At 37.2% G+C, this 25931-nt stretch overlaps 1 protein-coding gene across 3 annotated transcripts; it reads left to right on the top strand.

The window, feature by feature from the left end:
• On the top strand, positions 1–24647 carry LOC123751721 (protein CASC3-like). 3 transcript variants are annotated; one of them, XM_069330660.1, is made up of 10 exons: positions 1–157; positions 8478–8594; positions 8762–8877; positions 9543–9734; positions 10504–10778; positions 12708–12963; positions 14684–14880; positions 18312–18554; positions 21067–21524; positions 23116–24647. In XM_069330660.1, exons 1-10 carry the CDS (start codon positions 65–67, stop codon positions 23725–23727), a joined length of 2559 nt encoding a protein of 852 aa, XP_069186761.1. In that variant the 5' UTR covers positions 1–64; the 3' UTR covers positions 23728–24647. The 3 variants fall into 3 exon arrangements, with proteins under 3 accessions (XP_069186761.1, XP_069186764.1, XP_069186762.1); XM_069330663.1 differs by having other exon boundaries at positions 21067–21365; positions 23116–23873; XM_069330661.1 differs by lacking the exon at positions 1–157 and adding an exon at positions 4053–5397.
• The last annotated feature ends 1284 nt before the right edge of the window (positions 24648–25931 follow it).

Genomic DNA, 25931 nt, shown 5'->3' with positions numbered 1-25931 from the left:
AGCATCTAGTGTGTGGTCTGGTCAACAGGATAGTAACCATCGGCCCAGTCGCAACAAGACCAACATGGCGGACAGAAGGCGACGGAGAAAGCTTGGCACAGATGAGGATTCTGACGAGTCCGAGGATGAGCAGACAGGACCACGGAAGCCCCTTACTGTAAGTACAGTGCCGGCCAGGATAGATTATTATCCATCATGAGGGCGGGGTGATAGAGAGGGCTGAGGAGGCGATGTAGGCGGGGCCGGGGCCAGCACCCCATACACTTCTAATTTAAGACTGACGCATAACATGAGAATGTGTATAATATACGGTGGTTTTTAGGCGTGTGTGTGGTGTAGACACTGCTGGGGTGTATGTGAGTCTAGGTAAACTGTGCAGCGTCTTAATGACATGTTATACAGCTGACAAGATGTTAGGCTCACTTCTAACTCTTGACAGGTGTACTGGACTTGACGGATTCTTCCTACTACAGTATATTCATATATTACAGATATTGGATTACCTTAAAATATTTAAATTTATCTAGCAACTTAAATATTTCTTTTGAGAATAAAAATAGTTCCAGTACTAAAGGCATGTTGAACTTATTTGATTATTGCTAAATAATAGTGAATAGACCTAATTAATTTATATGGACAATATTGATGGAAGCATTCGTTCCTTAAATTTCTGCATAGTGGATTTATATTAAATTAAATCGTATATTCACCGAGTTCTTAAGTGTTTCATTAGGCTATACCTGTATATTAAATTCTGCACTTATTATTATGAATAATTTTACTCCTTAATTATTCAGCATATTAAGTGCAGTGTGTAATATACAGGTATAGCCTAACAAAACCATATAGACAGCTTCACATACTTCACAGATGGATCAGTAGACTGGCAGCGACAAGAAACTGGAGCTGCAATTAAAGTAGGAAGCTGTAACTAGTTGGAGGCTCTCATATGCGATTTAAATGATTTTTTTTTAATTTAATTATAAATCTATTATCCCCCTAATTGCACAGGCTATTTTCATACATTTTTTGTAGTGCAAAAAAAAAATCATTCTGAATTTTTTTTTTGTTTTTTACATTGTTTATTTTATCTATTTATATGCAAGAAGGTACATTGGGGGTTAAGAGAGATCATAGAAATGTAGTTGATTTTTCATTCTTGTAAAGCCACTAGCACGCATAGCATTTTGGGCAACCAAGAAAGCATTATTCAACTTGTAGAAAATGAAAACGCCTTTTATTAGTCTCTGCCTATCGTGTTTTAGTTGTAGTAGACTGGAGAAGTTAGCTTTTTTGGTAGAAATGGGGGTGAGGTGCTGCACGAAGTAACCTGGTCCGTGTTTCTTTGGTTTCCAATTGTGTAAATTTTTTGTGATCATAAATTGATGTATCAATTGTGATATTCATTATATATAACTTTAGAAATATGCAAAGGTACACATGTATGAGTGTTTGTGTGTGTAATTACTTAAGTGTAGTTACAGGATGAGAGCTATGCACGTGGTGTCCCGTCTTCCCTGCATTCTTTGTCATATAATGCTTTGATATTACTAACGGTTTTGGCCTCCACCACCTTCTCACCTATCTTGTTCCAACCATCTACCAGTCTATTTGCAAAAGTGAATTTTCTTGTAATGTATTTCATCAGCATCTTTGTTTAGTTTAAATCTATGACCTCTTGTTCTTGAAGTTCCAGGTCTCGGGGAAATCTTCCCTATCAATTTTATCAATTCCTGATACTATTTTGTACGTCGCCTTTTTTTGCTTCTATACTAGTGTTGGCATATTTAATGCCTCTAACCTCTCCTAATATAATAAACCTTAGAAAGGCAGGTGCATCACACACACAGACATAACCAGTCCGGTACCAACCTGACTATGGACGACAACACACACATTCACATAGTAATGCAAAAAAAATCCAAAATGCCCAGAAAAAAAATTCAAAATGTTCTCCTTAGAATCCAAAATGCCCTTCCAAAAAAATAAAATTTAAAACACCCCGTCCCCTCAAAAAAATCTGAAATGGCCCCCCAAAGACAAAATTCAAAATGCCCCAAGGAAAAAATCCAAAATGCCCTAACTAAAAGAAGCAAAAATGTCTAACAATTAACAACAAATCTCTCATCAGTTATTGTTACCATACCATGAATATTTTTATACAGCAACTTCTGATGAAAATTATACTGCAATTGTGTAATACTGTATTTATTCCATCACTATTGCTGAAAAGGTATTCAAAATATACTGTTATTTTTGTTTATTTATGATAGCTTTGTGATACTGGGATTCCAATATTCTTGCTACTATCACCCATGCTGTTTATCATTTTTAGGCTTATGTTTTGACACTTTTTCATCCGTATTATATTTTCCTTACAAACCTTGCCAAAGATAGATTTATAAATTCACTTTAAGGTTGAAAGCTCAAAAATGGAAATTCCTGAAATTAAGCATTTGTTTATGATGTTCCTTCGGTTATTATCTCATTAGCTGTCGGTCCATATTACTGGTAACTTCCTTACATTTTCCACCACCATTGCTGCTATTTGCATATTTAGCTCCCAAGTCCTATTGCTTTCGTCCAGATGTTTAATTTCCTTCAAAATCTTGATGGAGGCTGTTTTATAAGTACAGTACACTGATTATGGTTGCAATATTTGAAAGAGAATTCATGTACAGTATTTACAAAATTAAACACTTTTATACTATTCTCTCAGATATTGTTGCCTTAGCTCTTGATTCAGAGCAACTTCCAACATCCATACCTTCATATCAGATATTTGGACCATAATTTTGACTTACTTCATTCAAAGTTTTAATTTCCTTAAAAATTTTATCATAATTAGTTTTAGATATGCTAATTAATGTTTCAAGATCAAAAGAAAAAGTATCTGAAATTAAATGTTTTTGCATAGTTATTCTCTTGGTTATTCTTGCATCCTGTCTTGATTGCTGTGCAGTAGCTTCTAGCACCCTTGCTGATATTTACCATTTTAGTGTTCACATATTTTCAATATTTTAATTAATTTTCTTTCAAACTTTACCTGAGGTAGTTTTGGACAGGCTGAAACATGATTTTCACAATTCTGAAGAAACAAACACACAGAACACACATGTTATATGTTCACAACATAAAAGGTACTGTAGGTACTGACGATATGTGTACATAATGGACAAAATCTGGTCATTTTAAGGAAGGGGGTGGACAAGATAATAGATCATAAATAAGGACATGAGAAGATTCTTCAGTACAGTATAAGGGAACCACCCAAGAGTGTGTAATGTCTTAGGAATGGAAATAGAAGATGCCTTGCATATGCTAGAATATAAATAATATACAGTACGTACAAGTTTGACAACACGTGTTTAGGGGGAAGCATTTTAATAATCAGTCGGTAATTCCCAGTCAGTCAAATTGTAAACCATCGTCAATTGTTGATTCATGGGGGTAATGCGGGTATTGTCAGTATGAAGATTTAAACAATTATTGTCTTGGTTTTACACATGTGATGCAAATAAGGATATAATAGGTCTATATGGATGTAATGGAGATTACCTTGACTATTGAAAGACCTTGACTATCCATAGACCTTGACTATGGGGAGCCTGTCGGCCGAGCGGACAGCACGCGGGACTTGTGATCCTGTGGTCCTGGGTTTGATCCCAGGTGCCGGCGAGAAACATTGGGCAGAGTTTCTTTCACCCTATGCCCCTGTTACCTAGCAGTAAATTAGGTACCTGGGTGTTAGTCAGCTGTCACAGGCTGCTTCCTGGGGGTGGAGGCCTGGTCGAGGACCGGGCCGCGGGGACACTAAAAAAGCCCCAAAATCATCTCAAGATAGATCTTGCTACCATTTCATGGTTACAAATTCACTTATCATCATGAATGTTAAATGGAATGAGGTTATCGTGATATGACAATTTAAACAATTACAGTATTGTCTGGGTTTTACACGTATAAAGTAAATTTGGATATAATAGCTCTCTGTGCATGTAAATAAAGAAAAACAAGTGATAAAATAATTGGTGAAACATCCAATGATAAAACAGGAAGCGTCAGCAAAGTCGAGCACCAGGCGTTGACAAGTGCCAGACAGCACCTTGCAGAGCACCTCCACCCAGCAAAATGATAAATATTCACTTATTTTCATATTTTGCTTATATTTTGAATACAAATTATTACATTCTATAAGGAAAAATTATTTTTAATTTTTTGTGTATAGGCGGATGTGACCATAACCACTGTGTTAATAGAGCCTATTATGGCATGGCACTGTTTGTATAAATTTTGTCTGCATTTGTTTCAGGATTGTCTACTGTACTTGTAATGTGCTGGCATTGTTAAAGCTGTTCCATATTTATTTTTATTTGATGATCATATGTATTATTGAAAATTAAAGTAGACTGAAAGGTGCACATTTTCATCAACATAATTGCAATCTGATATAAAATAGAAAAAATAAATGTCACTACCTAAACTATTTAAGGTGTGGCAATAAATGGAGGTGTTGTATGTGGGTCAAGGGTGAGGCTGGTTTGGATCCTTGGAAGGTTGCTATGTTTCTACTCATGGATAATGCAGTAACATTTGTAAACTTTAAGAGTTCTGTAGTTCTCACTGTTTCTAATGTCACAATACAGTAATTATTTTTTAGTTTGTGCTCTGGAATTACTTGTTTAATATTGCTTGTTTAATATAGGAATTTAATATAGTAGTAAAACTTGGTTTTACAACATATCTTTTGTTTGGGACTTTTTTTTTTAGTTAACATTGTATAGATATGATTTAGTAAGTGTAATACAGTACAGTACTTTATGTACATATGCTACTTATTTTGTTATATTTTACTTGAGCTTTCGATTTAGTATGTTCTGTAGAATGCACTGGACATTTTTGTCTTAACCTAATGTTTTTAATTATAAATGTTATCATATGGATAACATTAACATTATTAGCTGTTTGAGGAAAGCTTGTGAGTAAAAATTTGAGTGGCAAGCGTAATTGAGGAAGTGAAAGTGGATCCCTGCTGCCTCAGTGTGTTGCCAGTTTCTCTTTATTCCTAGGGTTTTCTCTTTTTAAATCTTTGCAAACTAATGAAAAAAAAGGCATTGTATAGAAAATAGAGAGTTTTTAGAAAAATGAAATGAAAAGAATGCAGGAAAATTGAGAATAAATTGATGAGTTTGAAGTGGAGAGTGGCCCTGGGTGGTGCGCCTTGCTTCATGCAGCAGTGTAGACCTGGAGGTGCCAGTGTGTGGAGCTGGTGGCTTTGTTGCTCTTGGTAAACATTTGATTTAGAATTGAATGAAGATGGTATTGGAAGCCATTCCTGAGCTTCAGCAACATCCACATAACCCATTGCAACCCAACAACCAAGAGAGCCTACAAAGTCAGGTAGTCCAGACTTAATCAATTGTTTTTCTTCAATGCAGTTTTCACAGTGATAGCAAGCATGTATGTAGTAATTTCCAACCCCAGATTTTTTCTGATTGGTCCCATGCTAAATTTTAGTGAAACGAATGTGACTATGAAGTGTTTTTTTGCAGTATAAATAATTTGCAGACCTTGTCAGTTTATTTGATAAACATTAATTCATTACCATATGGTCAGTGAGAGGAATATTTCATTTGCTGTAGCGAGGGAGGGGAGGGCCTGGGGTCTAATGTATTACAAGTTGTCCACCTCTCCAGTGATTTTGGCATGAATCCAACAAATCTGATACCAAACCTGGTACTTGCTACCTGTGATTTATATAGTTTTCCAATTATGGATGAATGCTGTTGTAACTATGTCACTCTAAAAAAAATATCTTTACAGCTGTTTCAGCTTATTGCATTATATAAGGAAAATTAAATACATTTATAAAAGGAAAATACTCCTGTATTGGCTTCATATATTTTTTAATTAAATTTTATTAATTAAATTTGTGTGGTTCATAAATTTTGGTTTATGGTGTGTGCATGTGCACACAACTGACTGGGAATTACCTCAACTAATTATTATAATGCTATTCCCTAAAACATTACATATTCTTGGGTGGCTCTTTTAAAATTACAGTACCAGATTTTTCCCATTATGTAGATATACAGTATCTTCAGTACCTACAGTACCTGTACATTATCATCAGTATCATTTATGTTGTGAACATACAACATGTGAGTTGTGTGTTTGTTCAGAATTGTGAAAATTATTTATTTCAGCCCATCTTTATAACTAGTTTTTTTTTTCTTCTAAAAAAAATGTGGGTTCCATGCTGTCTTTGGATGCTACTGTATTGATTTCGCATGTTGTACACATTATTTTTAATGGTTACTTTTTACTACTTACTTTACACTGTTTGTGTCTGTATATTAAGTAAAACTATATAGAAAAATAATTGCTCAAAAGCATTAAAATCCCACTTTTCATGTGCAAAGTCATGTTATTTTATTATAATGTATCATCTTATAATCAGAAAAGTGATTACATGAAGGAGAATTCCAGTATCTTCCATATGGATAGGTTCTTATCAGTAAACTAGTGTTTGTTTTGACAAAACACATAATTACAAATAATAATAGAGTGTAGTTCTTGTCTAGTTAAGTTTAGTTAATAGAACTATGGAAAAGGAGGAAGAGGTTGAAAGTGGTGGGGAGCCAAGGTGTACAGCTTGTGGCAAGGTTGGTATTGCAACCTTGGCTGCTGCAACCTTGCACTAGGACACCACTTTCTATTTCATCCATCTCATACTACTGCTTTGTGTTATGCCTTTTGATTGTTTAGGGAAGGCCTTGATTTGACAGACAAGTCTTTCACATTATTTTATCATTTTGTCAAACACCCGTCAGGATTTCTCAGAAAACAATTATACTAATTATATACAGTACTAGTCCTGGCAATGCTCGGGATAGTCTGTCTCTACCACCGCTCCTCCATTCCACCCTTCTTTTCCACTCTTCCCCTCTTGTCCCATCTTCACTCCCCCTCTCATCTTCACTCCCCCCTCTTCCCATCTTCACCCTTTCCCCATCTATACTCTTTTCCTGTCTTCCCCCTCTTCCCCTCTTTAACACTTCCCTCCCATTTTTCCCCATTTCCTCCCCCTCCCCCATCTCTCAACTTCCCCTTATCCAAATTTACCCCTTATCCAATATAAATAATGGAGAGGAGATAAATGAACAGATAGCCATTTCCATTTATATCTAAAGTAGATCATGGAAATGCTTGGGTAAATGGCTGGAGTAACTTAACACTATGGGCAACACAATCCCAATTTCATTACCGACCATGAAATTGCACATGGGGTTTGGGTCACAGGTTGTATTTCTTAACAGATTTAACTAAGGCTGACCCTGACCAGCCTATGCCTGTCCCATACTCTAGACCATTTCCCCAGCAAATTTGGGTGAGACTAGCCCTAACCATCTGACCTGCAACTTTGGTCAGTCAGACAGACATACAAACACAGACATTCTTATAGGTATACAGTACTGTATATACATATTTTTTAGATATAGGAAGGGGGTAAGGGAGGAGAGAGACATTTGAATGCAGCAGGGCGGGGGAGATTGGAGAATTAAAGGTGAGAGTAGAAGGGGAAGAGAGAGACGGTGGGGGGGAAGAGAAAGAATAGAAGAGACAAGAGAGAGGATATAGGTAGAGGGATAAAGTTAGAAAATTGGGGGAAAAAAAAGGAAGAGAGAGTGAATGGAAAGTAGGTGAAAGTGGGTGCAAGAGAGAATTTTAAACAGTGTTAGCCTAAGTGGCTACTTATCACTTTAACAAGATGAATCCTTTGGTATGTCATGAGGCCTGCAGTGGAAAGTGTGAAAAGTTTAATTTTTTGTAATTATACTTTCTATGTGTTGCCTACAGTATGTAGTCACCATGATTTTGGGTTATATATACTACATTGTTTTCACTTAGTGCTTATTTTTCTGACATTATTTTGAAATTATTACAAAAATGAAACACAAATTGTCATTACACATGACTTCTACAAAGAAATTTATATTCAACATTTTTTTCTGGTAATATTTAAGTTCTCAAGAGGAATCATGATGAGTTCTTATAGAACACAGCAGATCAGCAAACCAAGTGGTAAAAGTTATGAGGGTGTAAGCACCAGTTTTCCCAGGCAGCAGGTGCTCAACTGATCATTAGAAAAAAAGGTGTCCGAGTAGTAATAACTTTGCCAGCATGCATTGTATAACATGATGTACTTAAGAGGAGGCAAACACATTGCAAGTTCTGGTGGGACTTTACCTTTTATAAATAACATTTACACTTTTAATAGTAATTTTACTATGTGGATGGGGATTATTAATTAATAACTCCATATAGATTTTGAATTGTCAGGTCTATTCCAAGCCATAACATTGTTGTGATGAGATTAGATTGACTTGTTTTGTATCTTTTTATTTTGTTGATGATTATCCTGAGAAGTGCATTACAGATCATGCCTCACAATGAGGAAATTTTTCTTGTCTTTCCAGGGAAGTGATGGAGGTGAGAGTGAGTATGAAAGTGCTGATGAGGAAGAGCTTGGGGAAGAGGAGGAGGAGGAAGAGGATGAGCTCATTATAATGCCAGATGGTCTTGTATTAGGAGAGGTGAGAAGTATTTGTATTTCTAGATTACTATTGATCAAAATATTGAAATAATTATATTGTAAATTAGGGTTTGGTGTCAAAAGTTTCACTATCTCCATGTTTTTTAGAATTGCAGTAATTATGTAGCATGCCAAGGGTTGTGCATTTACAGTGATATGTGATTACAGGACAACAAGCCATTAGATGACGATGAGGATCGGAAAAACCCTCAGTATATCCCCAAGAAAGGAACTTTTTATGAGCATGATGACCGGACCGCTGCCGAAGACGATGTAGAGAAACCGTGAGTGCTGTTTGTGTATTAGTACTGTAGTTTGAATTTATAGAGCGTTTTCTTTGAAATATACCTAATGGTGAATAAACCTTAATGTTTTTTACAATGATGGTGTTATCATCATGCTAGTATCAAAGCTAATGCATGCTTTTGTCAATCATCACTTAAGTTGTGAAAACTTTTGGTAACAATACATTACCAAAGTAAACGTTCTTTGAATTGTATGAGTTTACACACACACACACACCTTTGCCGGTGGCTGTATGGATAGCACCCTGGACACGTGATCCTGTGGCCTGGGTTCGATTCCCGGTGCTGGCAAGAAACGATGGGCAGTTTCTTTCACCCCGATGCCCCTGTTACCTAGCAGTAAATAGTTACCTGGGAGTTAGTCAGCTGTCACGGGCTGCTTCCTGGGTGTGTGTGTGGGGGAAAGGAAAAAAAAATATAGTAGTTAGTAACAATTGATTGACAGTTGAGAGGCGGGCCGAAAGAGCAGAGCTCAACCCCCGCAAGCACAACTAGGTGAATACAACTAAGTGAATACACATACACACACATTGTGTGTGTGTATTCTTTTATAATTCTTTTATAATTTTGTATATAACTTTTATTTTTGTATATAAACATGTATTTTTTATAATTTTTTGTGATATTCATAATGTTTGCTACAGGGTTGAAGAACCAGTCGTTAAAAAGGAAGTTGGTAAGAAGAAAGTTTGGAAAGAGGATGATAAGTGGAACCATGACAAATTTAATGAGTTTGACCAATCTCCCAAGTCCCGGGAAGAATTAATTGCTATATATGGTTATGATATACGTAATGAAGAAGGTCCTCCAAGAGCTCGTCGTAGAAGGCGTTATGGGTAAGGGAAAAGCATTTTTAGTAAGGGAAGTAAATATGGTGGGAACAATTCTATACCAACAGTGGTACTTCTACGACTTTTATTATTTTCTATTTCAACAAATGATTTCATAATTAAAAAGCATGTATGTTTTGTAGGTGATATACTATAATGCTTTTGTATCGTCCTCGTTCTATGATAAGGAGAAAGGTGTATAGTGTTGTACATGTATATTCATCTCTGCATCTTTCCACATGAAATTATTTTGGGGCTCTATTTTTCAATACAAATTTGACATGTGTGCAAATTAATTTATACAGTAGTTTATAATTACTATATTTAGTTTATACTGTTCTGTAATTCTAGTTTTGTATAGTCAATTCAGTTAGTAAGTATTATGATAGTGACAATATTGTTTTATCTTTGTAATCCAGTACATTGGATTTTAAATCAAACCACACACCTGTTGGGTTAAAGTATTGTCACTTCAAATTCTTATGGACTGCTCTGTAATTTGCCGAGACATAGATGTACTTGACCAATATTTATAGACTTTAAGAAGATCTCTAGTCCCAAGCCTGTACGTCTTGCCAAGCCTATATGACAAAACCAAGTTAGATACAAATAACATCATCACTTTTATTTTAGAAACAAAAACACCTAGGAGCGTTAATGTGCAATTAGATACGTTAGTTTAGGGGCACCAGGCAAGATGACCAAATGTTGTGAGAAACTGTTTTGGAGGTACACAATATGAAAGGAGCTTATGTTTTTGTAATTATATTGACAGTCGTGGACCAAACAAATATACACGCAATTGGGAGGATTTGGATGCCTACTCCAAGCCTGTTCGTGGTTCCATACGCGGAGGTCCTGGAAGAGGTGGGCCCAGGTCTTTGCATGGCAGCCGAAAAACTCTAGACAATGATGAAGAATTCCCGGTATTGAATTCTCCACAATACAAAAAACACGAAGGCGATAAATATAATGATGACCTCAACAAGTTTGAATCTCCTGTGACAAGATCAGAAGTGCCAGGAGCAATTGTTGACAATTTGCATACAGGTTAGTTTTGTTTATATTTTATTTTTTTTTGGTCGACAGCATTGTTGACATCTGATTACAACAAAAAATTATATACAGTATTCATATTTTTAATGTTAGGGTTGAATTATTAATATTTTGTATGTCAATACAGTATTTAAGTGCTGGCTTGTATTAAATGCCCCCCCCCCCCCTTTTGGCAGAAGTATTTTGGGATAAATACTTTGATTTTCTTTTATCCCATAATACCTCTCTTCAGTTCTTTGTTTATATAGTACAGTAATTAGCTATTACAGCTCAAATTCTTAGTCATATCTTTCATATTTTAGTTTTTAATTATTTTTATCCTTCAAATTTTTGTATTTTATATGGCCTGTAATACTTTATAAACCTAATGAAGCATTCCTCATTTATGTATGTATGGAATATTAGTGTAAACATATAACACATTCTATAGCACCACTTGTTGTGAGGGGAAATCTTGTGATAAATGTTATCGTTGTGATTTAAATAAAATTGATAAAAATTTGGAAATGGGTACCTGACAGATTTGGAATTTTTGTATTTGATAGAAAAGTATTTCAAGTCTGGAGTGCTTAACTACTTGTGATTAAAGGAAGTGAGATAGATCTATCTCATAAAGCCCTGTCTTCTTGCTATTGTAAGAGGGGTATTTATACCTCTTGATGTTCAAGTACTGTCATTATTGTACCTGTGAGTGGTGGTTCTTCTGCCACTTCTGGCTCATGTTCATCCCACTTGTTTACCACGTTACCTTCATAAGTGTGTTTTAGAGCTGTGTATTCTGTGTACTGGTCAGAAGTATGTGATGTGTATGCAGGCGATGAGTCACAATAACGTGGCTAAAGTATGATGATAAGACCACACACTAGAATGTGAAGGGACGATGACGTTTCGGTCCGTCCTGGACCATTCAAGTCAATTGTGACTTGATCACAATCGACTTGAGAATGGTCCAGGACGGACCGAAACGTCGTTGTCCTTTCACATTCTAGTGTGTGGTCTTGTCATCATATGTGATGTGTAATATTTTGAAGGATTCTTCACCAAAGTTTCCAAATGCCAATTTTTGTTTTGTCTAGTTTCACATATGCTGCTGATGTTATTCTGCTCATATGCTCCTCTAGTGTTAAGGCTAGTTTTGTCAACTCCCTAGTGTTTTTCTATTTTATTTTTATTTTTTGCTGTAACTGCCTCACTCGTATATTGCACAATACTTTGTTGGTCTTTATTTTTCTTAACCAAACCATATTTCTATTCAATTATCGGGATTAAACTCTGGTTATCATTTGCCTATACCTACAGCTTGTCTAGTCCTCTTATAGTATTGTGCAGTCCTCTTTTATATTATTTTTTTATTTTTTCCTCCATGTCCTATTATTGTGTATTCTTTTTCTGGGAAGTCATTTATATACAGCTGGAACAGTGATCTGAGTACCGAACTCTGCAGGACCCCACTTGACACTTTCCTAAACCACAGAAGTCTTTCTTGTTTGTCAGATACCAATAGAGTAGTTGGACTCTATTCCAGTCCAGTATCTTCATATTTACTACAACTTCCTTTTCCAACTTGTGGATCAGCCTTTGTTTTTGGAGGGACAGTGTCAATAAGCTTTTGAGAATTTAGGAACATGAAATCGATGTATCCTTTTTTCTCTTCCTTATCTTGGTGATAATGAGAGTCAATCAGGTTCATAAAGCCTTTTTGCCTTTTTTTCTCTCCCAAAAAACCATGCAGTCTCTAGAGTACAAAGTAAGTATTTAGCATTTTACACAAGAGGCATGTAAGGGACACTGATTTGTAATTTATAGCCTCTTGTCTGTCTCCATTCATGAACATGTGAAAATGTACACCACATAATCCTGGCTGGGGATATATTTCTTGATTGCACATTAGGCAGTTGAAATAACTAGTTAAATTTTTTGCAGGTGATAATGAAAATTATAAACCAGAACAAACGGCACCATTAGCCTCACCACAGCAGCAGTCACCACCGCAGTATCATCAGCATCAACAGCAGCAGCAGCAACAGCAGCAACAACAGCAGCAGCTACACAAGATCTCAGGTTTTAGTCCACAACCCCAAGATGTACGTGCTGATGGCTATGGTGGACGTGGCAGAGGTTACAGAGGTCGTGGCAGAGGTTCTGGTAGAGGCTATAATCGAGAACGTGAACAACATAGGTAAGAGAAGCATTTTTGTTCAGATATACAACAAAATACATTCAATCTTATTTTTAGTTTTCCATGTAAAGCATGAAAATAGGACATAGTAATTTATTGGCAGATGACTACTAATCCACTGGTACCTTATTGTAATGTTCTTAGAATAGGATTGGGAATAAAACTGTGTTGCTGAGAAGTTACAGAATTGAATTTATATTATTTACTTGGCTTATGGACAGTACACTATATAGGGTAGGTAAATGAATTGGACAAAGTGACGATTAGCTTTGCCTGCTGCTCTTTTTCCAGCAGAAACCTGGATGAAGTTACTACGACATGGCTTAATAACACTGTAAACAAGTAAAAAAAATTTTTATTTATTTATTTATTGTCGGTGTTATTTTTTGATTGCTTATGATCCAAAGTACGGTATTGACAAGGGCAATCATTCGCTTCAAACTTTGTTTTGATCTATGCCTAAGACAGTTTAGGGAAGATGTACAGTACTTGGAAAATAAAATATTGTCTATGCTTGATAATCAGAATCAAATGGGGCTTGCCCCCATTCCAGTTACCAAAACTTTCGACTTACTGAACTTCTTACCAGGAATGTAGCAAAGTGAATGACTATTTTTCACAAAAGTTGAATCATTCGTAGCTTTAATGATTGCATAACTTGCTTCCTCTTAACACCTCCACATCAATTGCTGCTGCTACCAGACTATCTTAGCAAAAACAAGACTTATGTTTCTTTTAAAACAAAAAATTTAGGAAAGAAAATATTTTGAGTAGCAAGAGGTAGAATCACATAAGGGAAAATATTTGACTGGGCAGGTTGACAAGATAAGGATCAGTCCACCCCAGGCATGATACCTCGGCCACCAAAAGAAAAAAGTTAAATATTATAGCAGAGAAATACACTGTACAATACAGCCTGTACATGCTGTTTTTTGGGTAGTCACAGAAGGGCAATTGTGGATGGCAGGTGGGTAACCAAAAGTGCATGGGTGGCTAAGTTTCTGGCAGTGTAATTTGCTGCTCAGAAATGTATCAAAAGGTTTTGACAAAGTCTGACACACTGGCCTAAAATACAAGATATCAGAAAGAGGGCTTCCATAGACTGGGTGGCAGGGCTTACCTGGAGCATACCTAGAGAGGATTCTGGGAGTTCTACTCCCCGAGCCCGGCCTGAGGTTGTCTTGTGATAACGGGCTACCTATTGGCCACACCCGGTTCCTCGTCATTCTCTCCTTGCTGCCCATCATCACACCCAGTTCCTCCCTGCTCTCCTTGACCTGCTATCTACCAACACCTCCATTCCTAAGCTAATGTCAGGACTGAATAAGTAAGATATGGTCCTTGCTCCCTGCCAGCTGACACATTTTATCTTTCTTTGGAAAACATGTTTTAGGCATTGTGATCACTATGATTTCTTAGCGAGCACAGTGCCTAAATAATGTAGTATGGTTATTATTCGTCTTGGTGATATGGTATTATTATCATTAATATTGCAAGGTGAAAATTAATATAATTAATTTGAAATGGTATGTTTTGATAATGTCCCAACATTTCATACACACACGTCTGAACATATCATTTTGTTTGTTTAAAATGTTTAACCATTTTGAAACCATTTGTGTGTTGATGTTCAACTAAATGTTTAATTATATTTTATGCTGCTAATTAATATGGTGTTGACAGTCATGTGCAGGTAACACTGTGGGCATTTTGTCAACAGATATAATGAGGACAGAGGGGGCCACAATTACCAAGACAATCGTCCCAGTGGCCGTGGTAATAGAGGCGGACACCAGCAGCGTTTACCCCAACCACATACTCCCCATACACCCAGAGATATAGAGGAAATAACAGCAGAGTTAAAGAACATCAGTGTCAGTTCACAAAATAGAGAAGAGCCGTTCAGGAACAAAAATCGTTAGTAATTTTTGTATTCCTTAACAATTGTATATTGGTTGTCAGCTTTTATTTTGTTTTATCAATGTTAATGTTTCACATGTTTTATAATTATTGTGTCATTTAGTAAATGCTATCTTATGTTAATTAGATATCCTTGATATTTTTCCTCGTAGTTCCTCTTCGATACCTTGAAAATGTTTTTTCTTATCGGCTAGAAACTTGACAGCATTTACGTACTCTATAATGATAGAAGCAAAGTTTGTACAGTATTAAAGTTGAACCCCTTTTGGCTATTTACAGAACAAATTTAATCTTTAATTTGGAAGAAGCATTCAGAACAGTATCTATTTTTGTTAGTAGGATCATTGTATAAAAATCATGAATATTGTTAGTATAAGAATATTAGACTTTGTTAGGTATAGTGGGCAAAGTGTCTGGCAGGATGATGTGTGTGGAAGAATATAGGAAATAGCTTAAACCACTTTCACCTGATCACCACTTTCCTGTTTGTGTCTGTGGCGAGTGAAATTTAGCTCTAAAGTTGTCAATGAATACTTCCTTAGGTTCCGACAAATTCAGTTGTGTTCCAGCTTCCACCTGTGTCCTATCCTCTTGTTCTATTTTCTCCAAATTTATAATTGGCTGCCCTTGTTTGCCTTTTCTATTCACCTCGATGTCTTGAATGTAGTTATCATACCTCCTCTGTTCCTTTCTCTTCTGTTGAGTTCCTTGACCCAGTCTTCATAGTTTAGCCATTTTAATTCAGGTACAGTACTAGCCATCTTGTAAACCAATGTACTTTTAAAAGTTCCTTTTGAATTTTTCTAATACTAGTCTAATGTAAGCTGCATAAATTTTCTTGAAAGAGTGTGTTATACTGCCAGTGTTCCAGTGTTGTATATCCTCTCTCAGGTCTATTTCTCTTTCAGATTCTTTGTCATTGCCCTTCCTTTATGGTGTAGATTTCCTCTGATTTTTTCTCACCTTCATTGTCTTAAGCTTTTTAAGGCTAGACATTTACAGCCATTTCTTTGCCTGCTCCTGGCATTTGTCAAGGTCTTCCTGCAGCACTATACAGTTCTCATCAGTTTTTTATTTTCCCATTAGCTTTTCATTGTTTGAAAACATTACCATGCATGAATACACTTCCTTGAGTAGGTCATTCACATGGATTAGGAAGAAAAATGAACCCAAGACAGTGCCTTGAGGGACCTTCCATAGCATCTTCCTTGATTTGGCAGTGAGACATAGGTGCTTGACCTCCAACAAGCTCTGTTTGCACCTGGAAGGGTCTTCCATGCTAAACTGACTGCTAGGAAAGAAATAATATGAAAACTGACTGGCTTTATGACACCCATGTGTTTTCCATGCATAGTGACCCATATACTCATTTCATTTCATTTTTAAGTTAAGTCTATATATGGGCTGTGGTTCCTGGGGACCACAACCCATATATATTAGGTGAGGAGGTGAAGGTAGGACGTGCAGGTTCATTGAGACCTGGCTGAATCGATGCTTCACCCTTTTTTTTTTGGCTAAGGTAAAGCGAGTATTGAAGAATTGGTATCCCTATTGATCCCTGGGATCTAGTTCTGGCCCCTCTCATAGTTGTCAATGAGAGGGCCAGAGTTTTGTCTGTTAACACTGAGGTTGTTTTAAGCATCTGTATCTCTCCTCTTTGAACTCGGTGGTGGATTTGTACATTAACAAGTACTGTTTGTTATTTTCAAGGTTGAGATTGTTTACACTTGCAGTATAGATAAGTTTAATAGGAAAATGAACAAATGTTGAATGTTGCAGTAAAGGTGTTAAGAGTAAAATATTAATTAAAAAATCTTTTACCAAACTTTTTAGTAAGGCACTTGAGACAAAAACATGTTCATGAGTGGTAACCATTATTTTAAAACAAACAGTACACTTGGCTATAAAGATGCAAACCACATTGTCCTTAGCCTCTGGATGTGACTAGGTAACCCATTCTCCTGTAGATGGTAGTTTTTGTAACTGTGCACCATAGTACAAAGATTGGCATTCTAAGCAATTACATAGTAGAACTTTGTACTGTTCACTTTATAGTCAGAAAAAATTAAGCTAAAAAAAACAAACTTAAATATTCCTAGGCCTAGTATAGCACACACATACTAGGACTCATATTGTGTTAGGCCTAGGAAGGTTAGGTTAGTTAATTTGTTTTTGCAACACAAGTCTGGTTTGTCCAACTCAATAGTGCTGATTTCTACTTTTTAATCTTGCTGTACGTTGGTATATATACTATGGTCCTCATCGTTACTATAAGAACTACCAAAACAGGAGGATGGGCTGGATTAGGTCAGGCAATGCTACTCACTTCCCCCTGCTATGCATAAGAAAAGTTTGAACATGTAATGTTCTCAAATTGCATCTAAATACAGTACTGTACTTTATAGTACCAGAAAAAATATGCAAAAATGGCTCATAATAAGATAACTGTACAGTATATATATATAAACATTGGGTTTAGAATTGTGGGTTGCCCCTTATTCCTTTTGGCTCTTAATGTTTTTATTTGTAATAATTTTTTACTGAATCATTGTAATACAACTTTCTAAGTCAATGTAGCTTTCTTGAGAATGTTCACAAATTCACATTTCTGTGGACAACCAAAGTCTCAAATTTCCACTATTATCTAGCAGCACTTCTGCATCTACCACGAAGTATGATACAATAGCTAACGTCAGATTGTGATATAACCAGTAACAGTTTTTTTTTCTTAAGCCACCGGTATATACACTGAAGTCAGATGTTGTGGTTTTTGTTTATTGGTAACCTTTTGGCACATATCCAGGAGCATTTCACTGTGCAGTCTTTCAATGTACTGCATTATGAGCAGTGGGGATATTTTCCCTCAAGATAATGACATGACTGCCACATAAATCAAGATTTTATGTGAGCATAGCAAAATGGTTTTGGCATGGGAGCAAATCTTGTATAGATTTTAACTTATTATCATGACAGTGAAAAGCTTAAGGTTTCAATTGCAGGACTAAATCATTCAATGGTATGTCCAGGGTGGTCAAATCAAAAATGTTATTCTCTATAGCCATGGAGAATATACACGTCTATTTAGTTATCTTCTTTTTTTAATGTCTTGTCTTGTCTTTCCATACCAGCAGCACCAGACTGGTTCTTATTCATTTCAGAGGTGATCTAGAGATTTCGCTAAGCTTCCAAACTGCATGGAGGCCAAAAACTACATTTAATGCATGCAATATACGGGCAACTACTGTACCGTGATTGTGTCTCAAGGAAGAGGCGAGTGAAGTTGATGAACTTTTGATACTGGATACTTTGCCAGTGTCTATTTTATTATGTATTTAACAGAAGCTTATAATGAGATGTAAGGGGGTGACTTTTTAGGTTTGTATAATTTACTCTCTTGCATGTGCCATAAGTGTGTTTTATTTGCTTAGGTGGTGGAGGTGGAAATGTGGATAACAGACGCAACACAATGCCTCCACGACTGCAGGAATCAGCCGCTGCTGCAGCTAACATGCAAGGTCGGGGAAACAGAGGTGGTAATGCATCTCCTGGCGGAGATAGCTCATCTTCTAGACCAAAAAGATACTCATCTCAAAGACAACGCTCCATTCCTGAGCAGCAAGTTCCACCCTTCCCACCGCAACATGGTTATATGGATCCATCTGTAGATGCAGGTAAGAGTTAATAGGTCATGGAATATAACAGAATCCTTCAATTTTTTTAATTTTTAATTCAGTGAACCTTATTTTGGCAAATCTATGGTTGCAACACAGGCTTTCCAGGCTGGATTTACTCATCTGATTTATCGAACAGAGTTCAATGAAGCTATTGATGTGCAGATTTGCTTAGGATGTTAGACCAGAGTTGAGCAAACTGGTGGAAAAAGTTGCCCATCATATGATAGGTTGAAATTAAAGTTTTGCTCAGTGGAATCGGCTCGGAGCATGGGAAATATTAAGGTATGAATGATAACACTCTTAATGTGGCTCCAATCACATTTGTAATGATTTTTCATAGATTTTTCAACATTAAAAGAGTTGGGACCTTGGAAAGCCATTGAGCATATTTAAAACCAAATTCTATGGTTCGTTTATATTTAAGATAGCTCGATTTTTGTTCACTAAAATATGAGTTCTGTTCATTAGTAAGTTAAAGATCTATCTCCCTACTTTGCCCGTAATTCCTTTTGTGCGCATTTTGTGTGCAATGACACCCTGGTCACTTTTGTTAAAGGCTTTTATGAGATGTGTGTGTATTTTATCAGCATTTTGCTCGTCTTCCATGGCATCTAAGGCCATATCACAGTGGTCTAAGAATTGTGAGTGGTAAGAACACCCTGTTCTGAACTCATGATGCCTAGAGTTATGTCGACACTGTGATTCCATGTATTTTGTGATATTACATTTTGGAGCACTTTTTCAAAGATTTTTATGATGTATGCTAGAGCTACAAGACTGCAATTTTTTGCATTTGTTTTGCTACCTCCTTTGTGAAGTGGAACGATCTCTGTTGTTTTATGTATATCAGGAATACTGTAACACTAGTATGTAGGCTCCATCACCAAAAGATGTTAAGGGCCTGTGATAATGGTTTTTCCAATTCCTGATGAACAGGACTCCAGGAGTCCATGGTTGGTGCAGAGTGCATGGGCATGCAGTCTATTGCTGCTTCAAGAGTCCAGTGGGATTAGGGTGGCACGTGATATATTCTTCGATGGTGGTGTTACATTCACAAAGAATTCCTTCAGATCATTGATCTTCAGTGTGTTCAGGGGTTCACTGAAATCAGAATCGTACTGTTATCTAGCAGTAAATAGGTGCCTGAGAGTTAGGCAGCTGCTACGGGCTGCTTCCTGGGGGTGTGTAACAAATAAAAGAGGCCTGGTCGAGGACCGGGCCGCGGGGACGCTAAGTCCCGAAATCATCTCAAGATAACCTCAAGATCTCCAGATAGCCTCAGTATAATTCTAAGTTGCAAGGAAAGTTTAAACCACCTCAAATTTAAGATGGCCCCCCCCCCCTGAAGTCTAACTATCACCTTAACTCTCAAGACACATGCCAATATTCTGTACCTATCTCCTTGTGTGCATAAAAACTTATATATTTTTTCTTATATTGTTAATTTGCATTCAGGAAGCTCTAATGTCATTAAATTATCTACATGCCATGGTTTAGTTCTGGTGGAGTCATAAAGTTGGCTAGCTTTGGTAGTTGGAGAGCAGGATATCCAATCATGGTAGCTTGGTAACAAGTGATAGGGTCAGGTGCCACATGGAAATTTGTTTTATTTTATTTCTTGCTTTAATTACATTTTTTATGATCAGATGATATCTTGGAATATCAATAGCAGTTTTAATGTTTCATATACTGTCTACGCATGCTAACGCATCATATGAGCCCCATCCTTCTCTTCTGCCATTTTTTTTTTTACAGGGAAAATCCAAAATTGAATATTTGTAATTTTTTGTACCACAACCAACAAAATTTATATTCCCCATGCATGGTTAGGAGAGAATTTTCATAGACATAAAGTACTCAAATAATTTACTGTTTTGACAATTAACAAATTTAAACTTGCCTTGCCCTTAGCCTTTAGCTTTCTTTTCTTGCCAAATTAAAATCGAGTTTGGCTTTCCTCCTTTCCTCATTGGTCTCTCTTATGATGAGTTCCTTTCCCAGCCTGAAGTACTAATAAAAATTTCTGACATCAGGATTAGCACTGTTGGATGAATAATTAATTTGTCAATACAAAACATGAGAAGTTAGTGAGGTTTCTGTAGCACGTTCCTATTTTTTCCGCAATATTAGCTCAATATGAATGAATTCGCATGTGCCAAGGATTTTCCTGGAATGTATTTGTTGCAGCTAATGAGGATGCTCTGTACTGTATTCATTAAGACCAGGGTGGAGGGTGTATGCATTTTCATATAATGTCTGTGTAACAAATTGTTTGTTGTGCATTGAATTTGGCACATAAGTTGTGTACTGAACTTTCCATGAAAGCAATACCATGGGGAAATTAAGGTTATCATCTTCCCTACTGTTTATGGTTTTTAAGAGAAATGTTTTGTTGTGGGTAGTCAAGATAATTTTATAAAATATATTTTGATATTATATTTAATTGGTAAAATATAGTACAATATTTGTTTACTTGTATTATTTATCTAATGCAATTTCAAATTTCCAGGCTACCAGGGAGGAGTAAATGATGGAGGCATTGTGACATCAGCAGGTCACACAGTGACAGCTCCTCATACCCAGCATCCATTGGCTGGTGGTGCTCCTCCAACCTTTGTTCCTCCAGCCTTTACAACTTCACCTCCAACTTTCCCACCAGAACCTTTCTTAGGACGGCCTCCTGCACCTCGGATGTTCCCGCCAGTCACACAGTCACCACACCTCTTTGGTCCTCCAGTGGCGCCGCCTGTGCCTGTTCCACCTGTGGGTGGTCCACCTCCAGTGGCAGGTCCTCTAGGTGCTCCTCCGGTGGGTGCACCCCCAGTCCCTGGTCCTCCAGTTACTGGCCCACCATTCTTACCCCCTGAGAACATGATTAATTTTGGAGCTCATCCCGGTCCTCTCCCAGGGGCTGCTCCTCACCCACCTCAGTTCCCGCCATTCCAGGGTTACACTCCTGGTCCTGTGGTAAGTTACCACAATAACATTCCACTACATTTCATTACATATTGGGCATACTTCAAAGAAAGTAATTTTTATTAAATTTTAATGTTAATATACACAAAGGTGGTAAGATTTCTGCAAAGATTAGACAACTTTGTCATTCTGCTTAACTAAAGGGTTGGAATCAAGTGGGTGTGCAAAGAAGGGATTTAAGAAGAGATAGTAGCAATGGAGAGAGAACAAATTATACAGTACAAGAATAAAAAATTATGAAGTGCACACTCCATCCTGTAGCTCCCTCCTCCTTCCTTGTTCCCACATTATCTCCCATCTCGGTAATGGAATCAACTGACATCCATACTGAATTTTGGATAAAGCCATACTCAGTGTTGTCTTTACCTCTTGCTCCAATACACACCAATTTTTCTGTCCTTCCTCAGCCCCATTCCCTCGACTGCACCTCTCCAGCACGTTTCTAACAGGACCCTGTCAGTTCTCCTATGCCCCTTACCACCACCCTCTCAACACAACCACCATTGCTTGATTTACCTATGCTTTCCTGAACCATGATTTCACTGTACCTGTTCCTGAACTCTCTGATTTTTCCCATGACCATTCTCTGCCCTAAATTTATTTTCTTTTTAAAGTTGTTTCTGTTCTTCACAATATCTTCAGTTGAATATTTGTAGTTTTATGTCAATTTTAATGAATTTTGATTTCAGTTTTCACCACTTTGTATATATCTCCAGGAATTGATGCTTGTGTTCGTTCCAGACACTTCCATGGTTATTCCTTTCTCTTTCCCCTCAAGCTTTTGCTGGATCTCCTAACTCTACTGCTCATTACTGATTTGGAACAATATTCCCTTTGTTCCCTTCTTTTTCAGTCGAGCATTTATTTCACTGCCACTGTACCTTTGCAAGTCAATGATATATGATCTGCTCTGTTTATTTCCCCACTATATTCTCACTTCTCTTCATGGGCTTCCTTCCTTTCATTTGGTGGCCCAAGAGTGCCTGACATCAAACTCGTATTATTTACTGTGACTGGTTGTGATTAACGGTGAATGCCTGACTGGCTGTGACTTGTTGTGACTGAATGCCTGTCTGGGTGTCACTAAACTGTGGCTGCCTGTGATTGGTTGTGGCTAACTATGACTGGCTTTGGCTGCTACATAGAAGTTGTGAAATCTGTAAAGAGAAAATGTAAACCTTGTTGTACTGAGGGCAAAGTTGTCACAACAAACCCAATAGTGACCTCCAGTTTAACGAGCACCTGACTGGGTACCCAAATACTGTATTGTACAGGTCTTCAGGATTTAACAACCAATGACACGATAAATAAAGATACAGTAACCGATCTCAAATTCAGTCATTAGATCTAGCAGAATTATTAATCAGAGGTCCACAAATTGAGTGGATGCTGTATATATATTTTACAGCTTTTAAATTTGAGAGTGATTAGGGTTGCCTAACTTTTAAATTTGTGCGAGTCTGATGAAATGAACAAACCAGTAGTGTATTAAAAAAAAAAATTTTTAAATTAATATTAAAAAAAAAGTTGGGGAAATAATCATTCGGTTTTATCTTCTAATAATGTTATTTTGATATTGCAGTCACAGCCTGGAGAGATTTACAGCAATGGAGTGACATATTACAACACTGAGAGTCAGCAGCATCTACCAAGAAGTATACCACCATTGCAAAAAAGGCCGAAGGCAGCAATTCCGATAGTGCCACCCCCTGAAAGAGAGAATAAGAAGGACGGAATGTCTCTTACCCAAGATGAAACTTCAGCACCAATTGTCCTGGAAAGTAGGGTGCAAGATCATGAAGAACCCACTAGTAAAGAACAGTCCACTAGTAATGGTCACACTGTGCTTCAGGATGATCCCAAGGAAGAATATGTCACGCCTCTAGATTCTTCTAGCAATGATGGTGTGTGTCAATCCCAGCAACCATCACAGCCAGAAACATTAGAGCTAGAATGCAAGGAAGTTTTGCAGAAGGATATTGCATCATGTGACACTCATTCACAGCTGGACACTAATATAGAAACCGCCTTAGATGTAGTTTCTGTGAAAGTAGAATCATCTGAAAACAATATAAGGTCATCCAAGGAATCCTTACCAGTGTCAGTAGAGTCTTTACCTACTGAGCAAAATAATGAAGCGGTAACATCTGGTCACATATTGGAAACACCTGACACAGCAGTAGCAGCTTCATAATATTTTTTTTTTATTTATAATACGTTATTTCCTATATAGGGCTGGAAAATATTTATTAAATTAAACATAATTTGCTTAAGTGGAAGGATCTCTCTCTCTCTCCAGTCATTATAAAACGTAAATATTTCTATCTTCTCAAATTTTATGTAACTTGCTTCTTACACTGAATTTCATATTACATAGCTTCTTGAATGATTTAGTTTAATTTGATCATTTGAAATTGCTGTATGCATAATGTTAGCTGCATAATCTGCATTAGTAAAGATAGATCCTCACATGCTCTGGTATCTGGGTCTCACTTATTTACAAAAATATTCAAATTGTTAGGTATGTTTTAAATATTACCATTGTGCATCTTTTTCATTTTACAGATTGTAATATGGTTCTTATTATTAATATATGTTAGTAGACTGGACTACGTTTGCTGGAAGAAACACTTCTTTTTGATGTTGTGTGCATTAAAATTATGAATGACAGGACTTCTCTGAGCTAGGGTAAACATAATTAAATGTACTCATGAATCTTCAAGCTATTATTACTTAAGCTTCAAATTATCTTGCAGCTAATTTGTTTTACATATAATTAAAATCTTCATGGCTGAATGTTTTCAATAGTGTGTTTAAATTTGAATAGCAGTTAGCTTGTTTGGGAATAATTTATATTGTTTATCAAGGTCAGATTGGAGTGCATTTATACAAAGGTTTTTTTTGTAATGGGTGGTGTGGGAGAATAGAAAACTCATCATTAATTTGTAAAGACAATTATTTTATTTTTAGCTAATGTCATTTCCGACACTGTCACTTCACATAATTGACTAGTTATTAAATAATTAAAAGTTGAAGTAAATTTTTTATTATTTGCTTTATATTTTATTTGTTTAGATTCCTGTAATATACTTGAATATATTTGACTGAAAAATTTGTTTTTCTGTTACTTTTAATGCTAAATCCTTTTAAATACAGTATTCTGCAACACACATGCTGCTAAGTCTTCCCAGGTTGCTGCTGCCTTTTGATATTTGTTAAGTCTCGAGAAAAGTCATAAATATTTAATTTAGATTGGTAAACAGTGAATACATTTGCATGCACTGTACAAGCTTTTTGAATATATCAATGTGTACCTTATGTGGTGTTTAGAGCAATCTTTGCCTCTTCCCCTCCTAATTTGGCTTTCAGCATGATTTACATCCTGGTAATTTGTTTACATTCGTTACACCTTTTCTGCTGGCAATTTGGTCATACCCATTCTTTGACTAAGAGAAAATGCATGACACTACCTGGCAATACAATATATTAGCCCAAATGCATTCTTTTGGCCTGTTGGGCACTTTGGTACTCTTTGTTCAAGGCATCATCTCACTGGGACTGTTCTTGGCCTCTAATTGCCAATTTGAAGGCGTCTTGCCTCCTTAAATGAATGGTGCCTTGACACATTGAGGAGGTTCTTGTGTGCCGCCCGCAGGTAGGCGGAGGTAACTCTTGCTCCCTTCTGCCTGTTGTGACGGTGCACAAACTAAATACGTCCCCACATGTTGGCCATGTGTGGAGACCTGTACATGCCCTTGTGTCTCATCGTCTGGGAGTTGAGCCTACCTGGGGGTTGCGACCCCCTATTGGTCCCTGGGATGCCATTCAGCCCACCAATATATGACTCCTGTGTACTGTTCTGGTTACCCCGAGGTTGCAGCAGTCACGCAACCAGAGCCAGCCAACCGCCCACATGACCACCCATGTGGGCTCTTGTGGTGGGTGGGGTTGCTGGGGAATGAAGTCTTCAAGCCACCCCTAGCAGACCCTCAGGCACTTCAGGCAATCCCTGAACCGCCAGCAGACCGTACCGAGCTCAACGTAGCTGCATTTAGGGAGGGCGAGGTCGAGATATGGCTCTCGAAAGCAGAAAATACTGCACCGGGCGATAACAGGATCACATACAGGCACTGGAAACAAGTCAACCCAGAGTGTAAGCAATATTCAATATATGCCTGCAACAGAAGAGAATACCTCGGACATGGAGGACATCGCGCACCATCCTGATACCGGAAGATGGGGACCCTGAAGCTGTCACTAACTGGCGACCAATTGCCCTGTGTCGTACAATATATAAACTGTACACAGGGTGCCTGGCTGCCCGACTGAGAAGCTGGATGGTGAACAACAACGTACTATGCAATGCTCAGAAAGGGTTCATGTCTACAGATGGCATGC

This window comes from Procambarus clarkii, chromosome 24, assembly GCF_040958095.1.
Source record: "Procambarus clarkii isolate CNS0578487 chromosome 24, FALCON_Pclarkii_2.0, whole genome shotgun sequence".
Taxonomy (NCBI): domain Eukaryota; kingdom Metazoa; phylum Arthropoda; class Malacostraca; order Decapoda; family Cambaridae; genus Procambarus; species Procambarus clarkii.
This window is presented reverse-complemented; position numbering and strand designations above follow the sequence as displayed.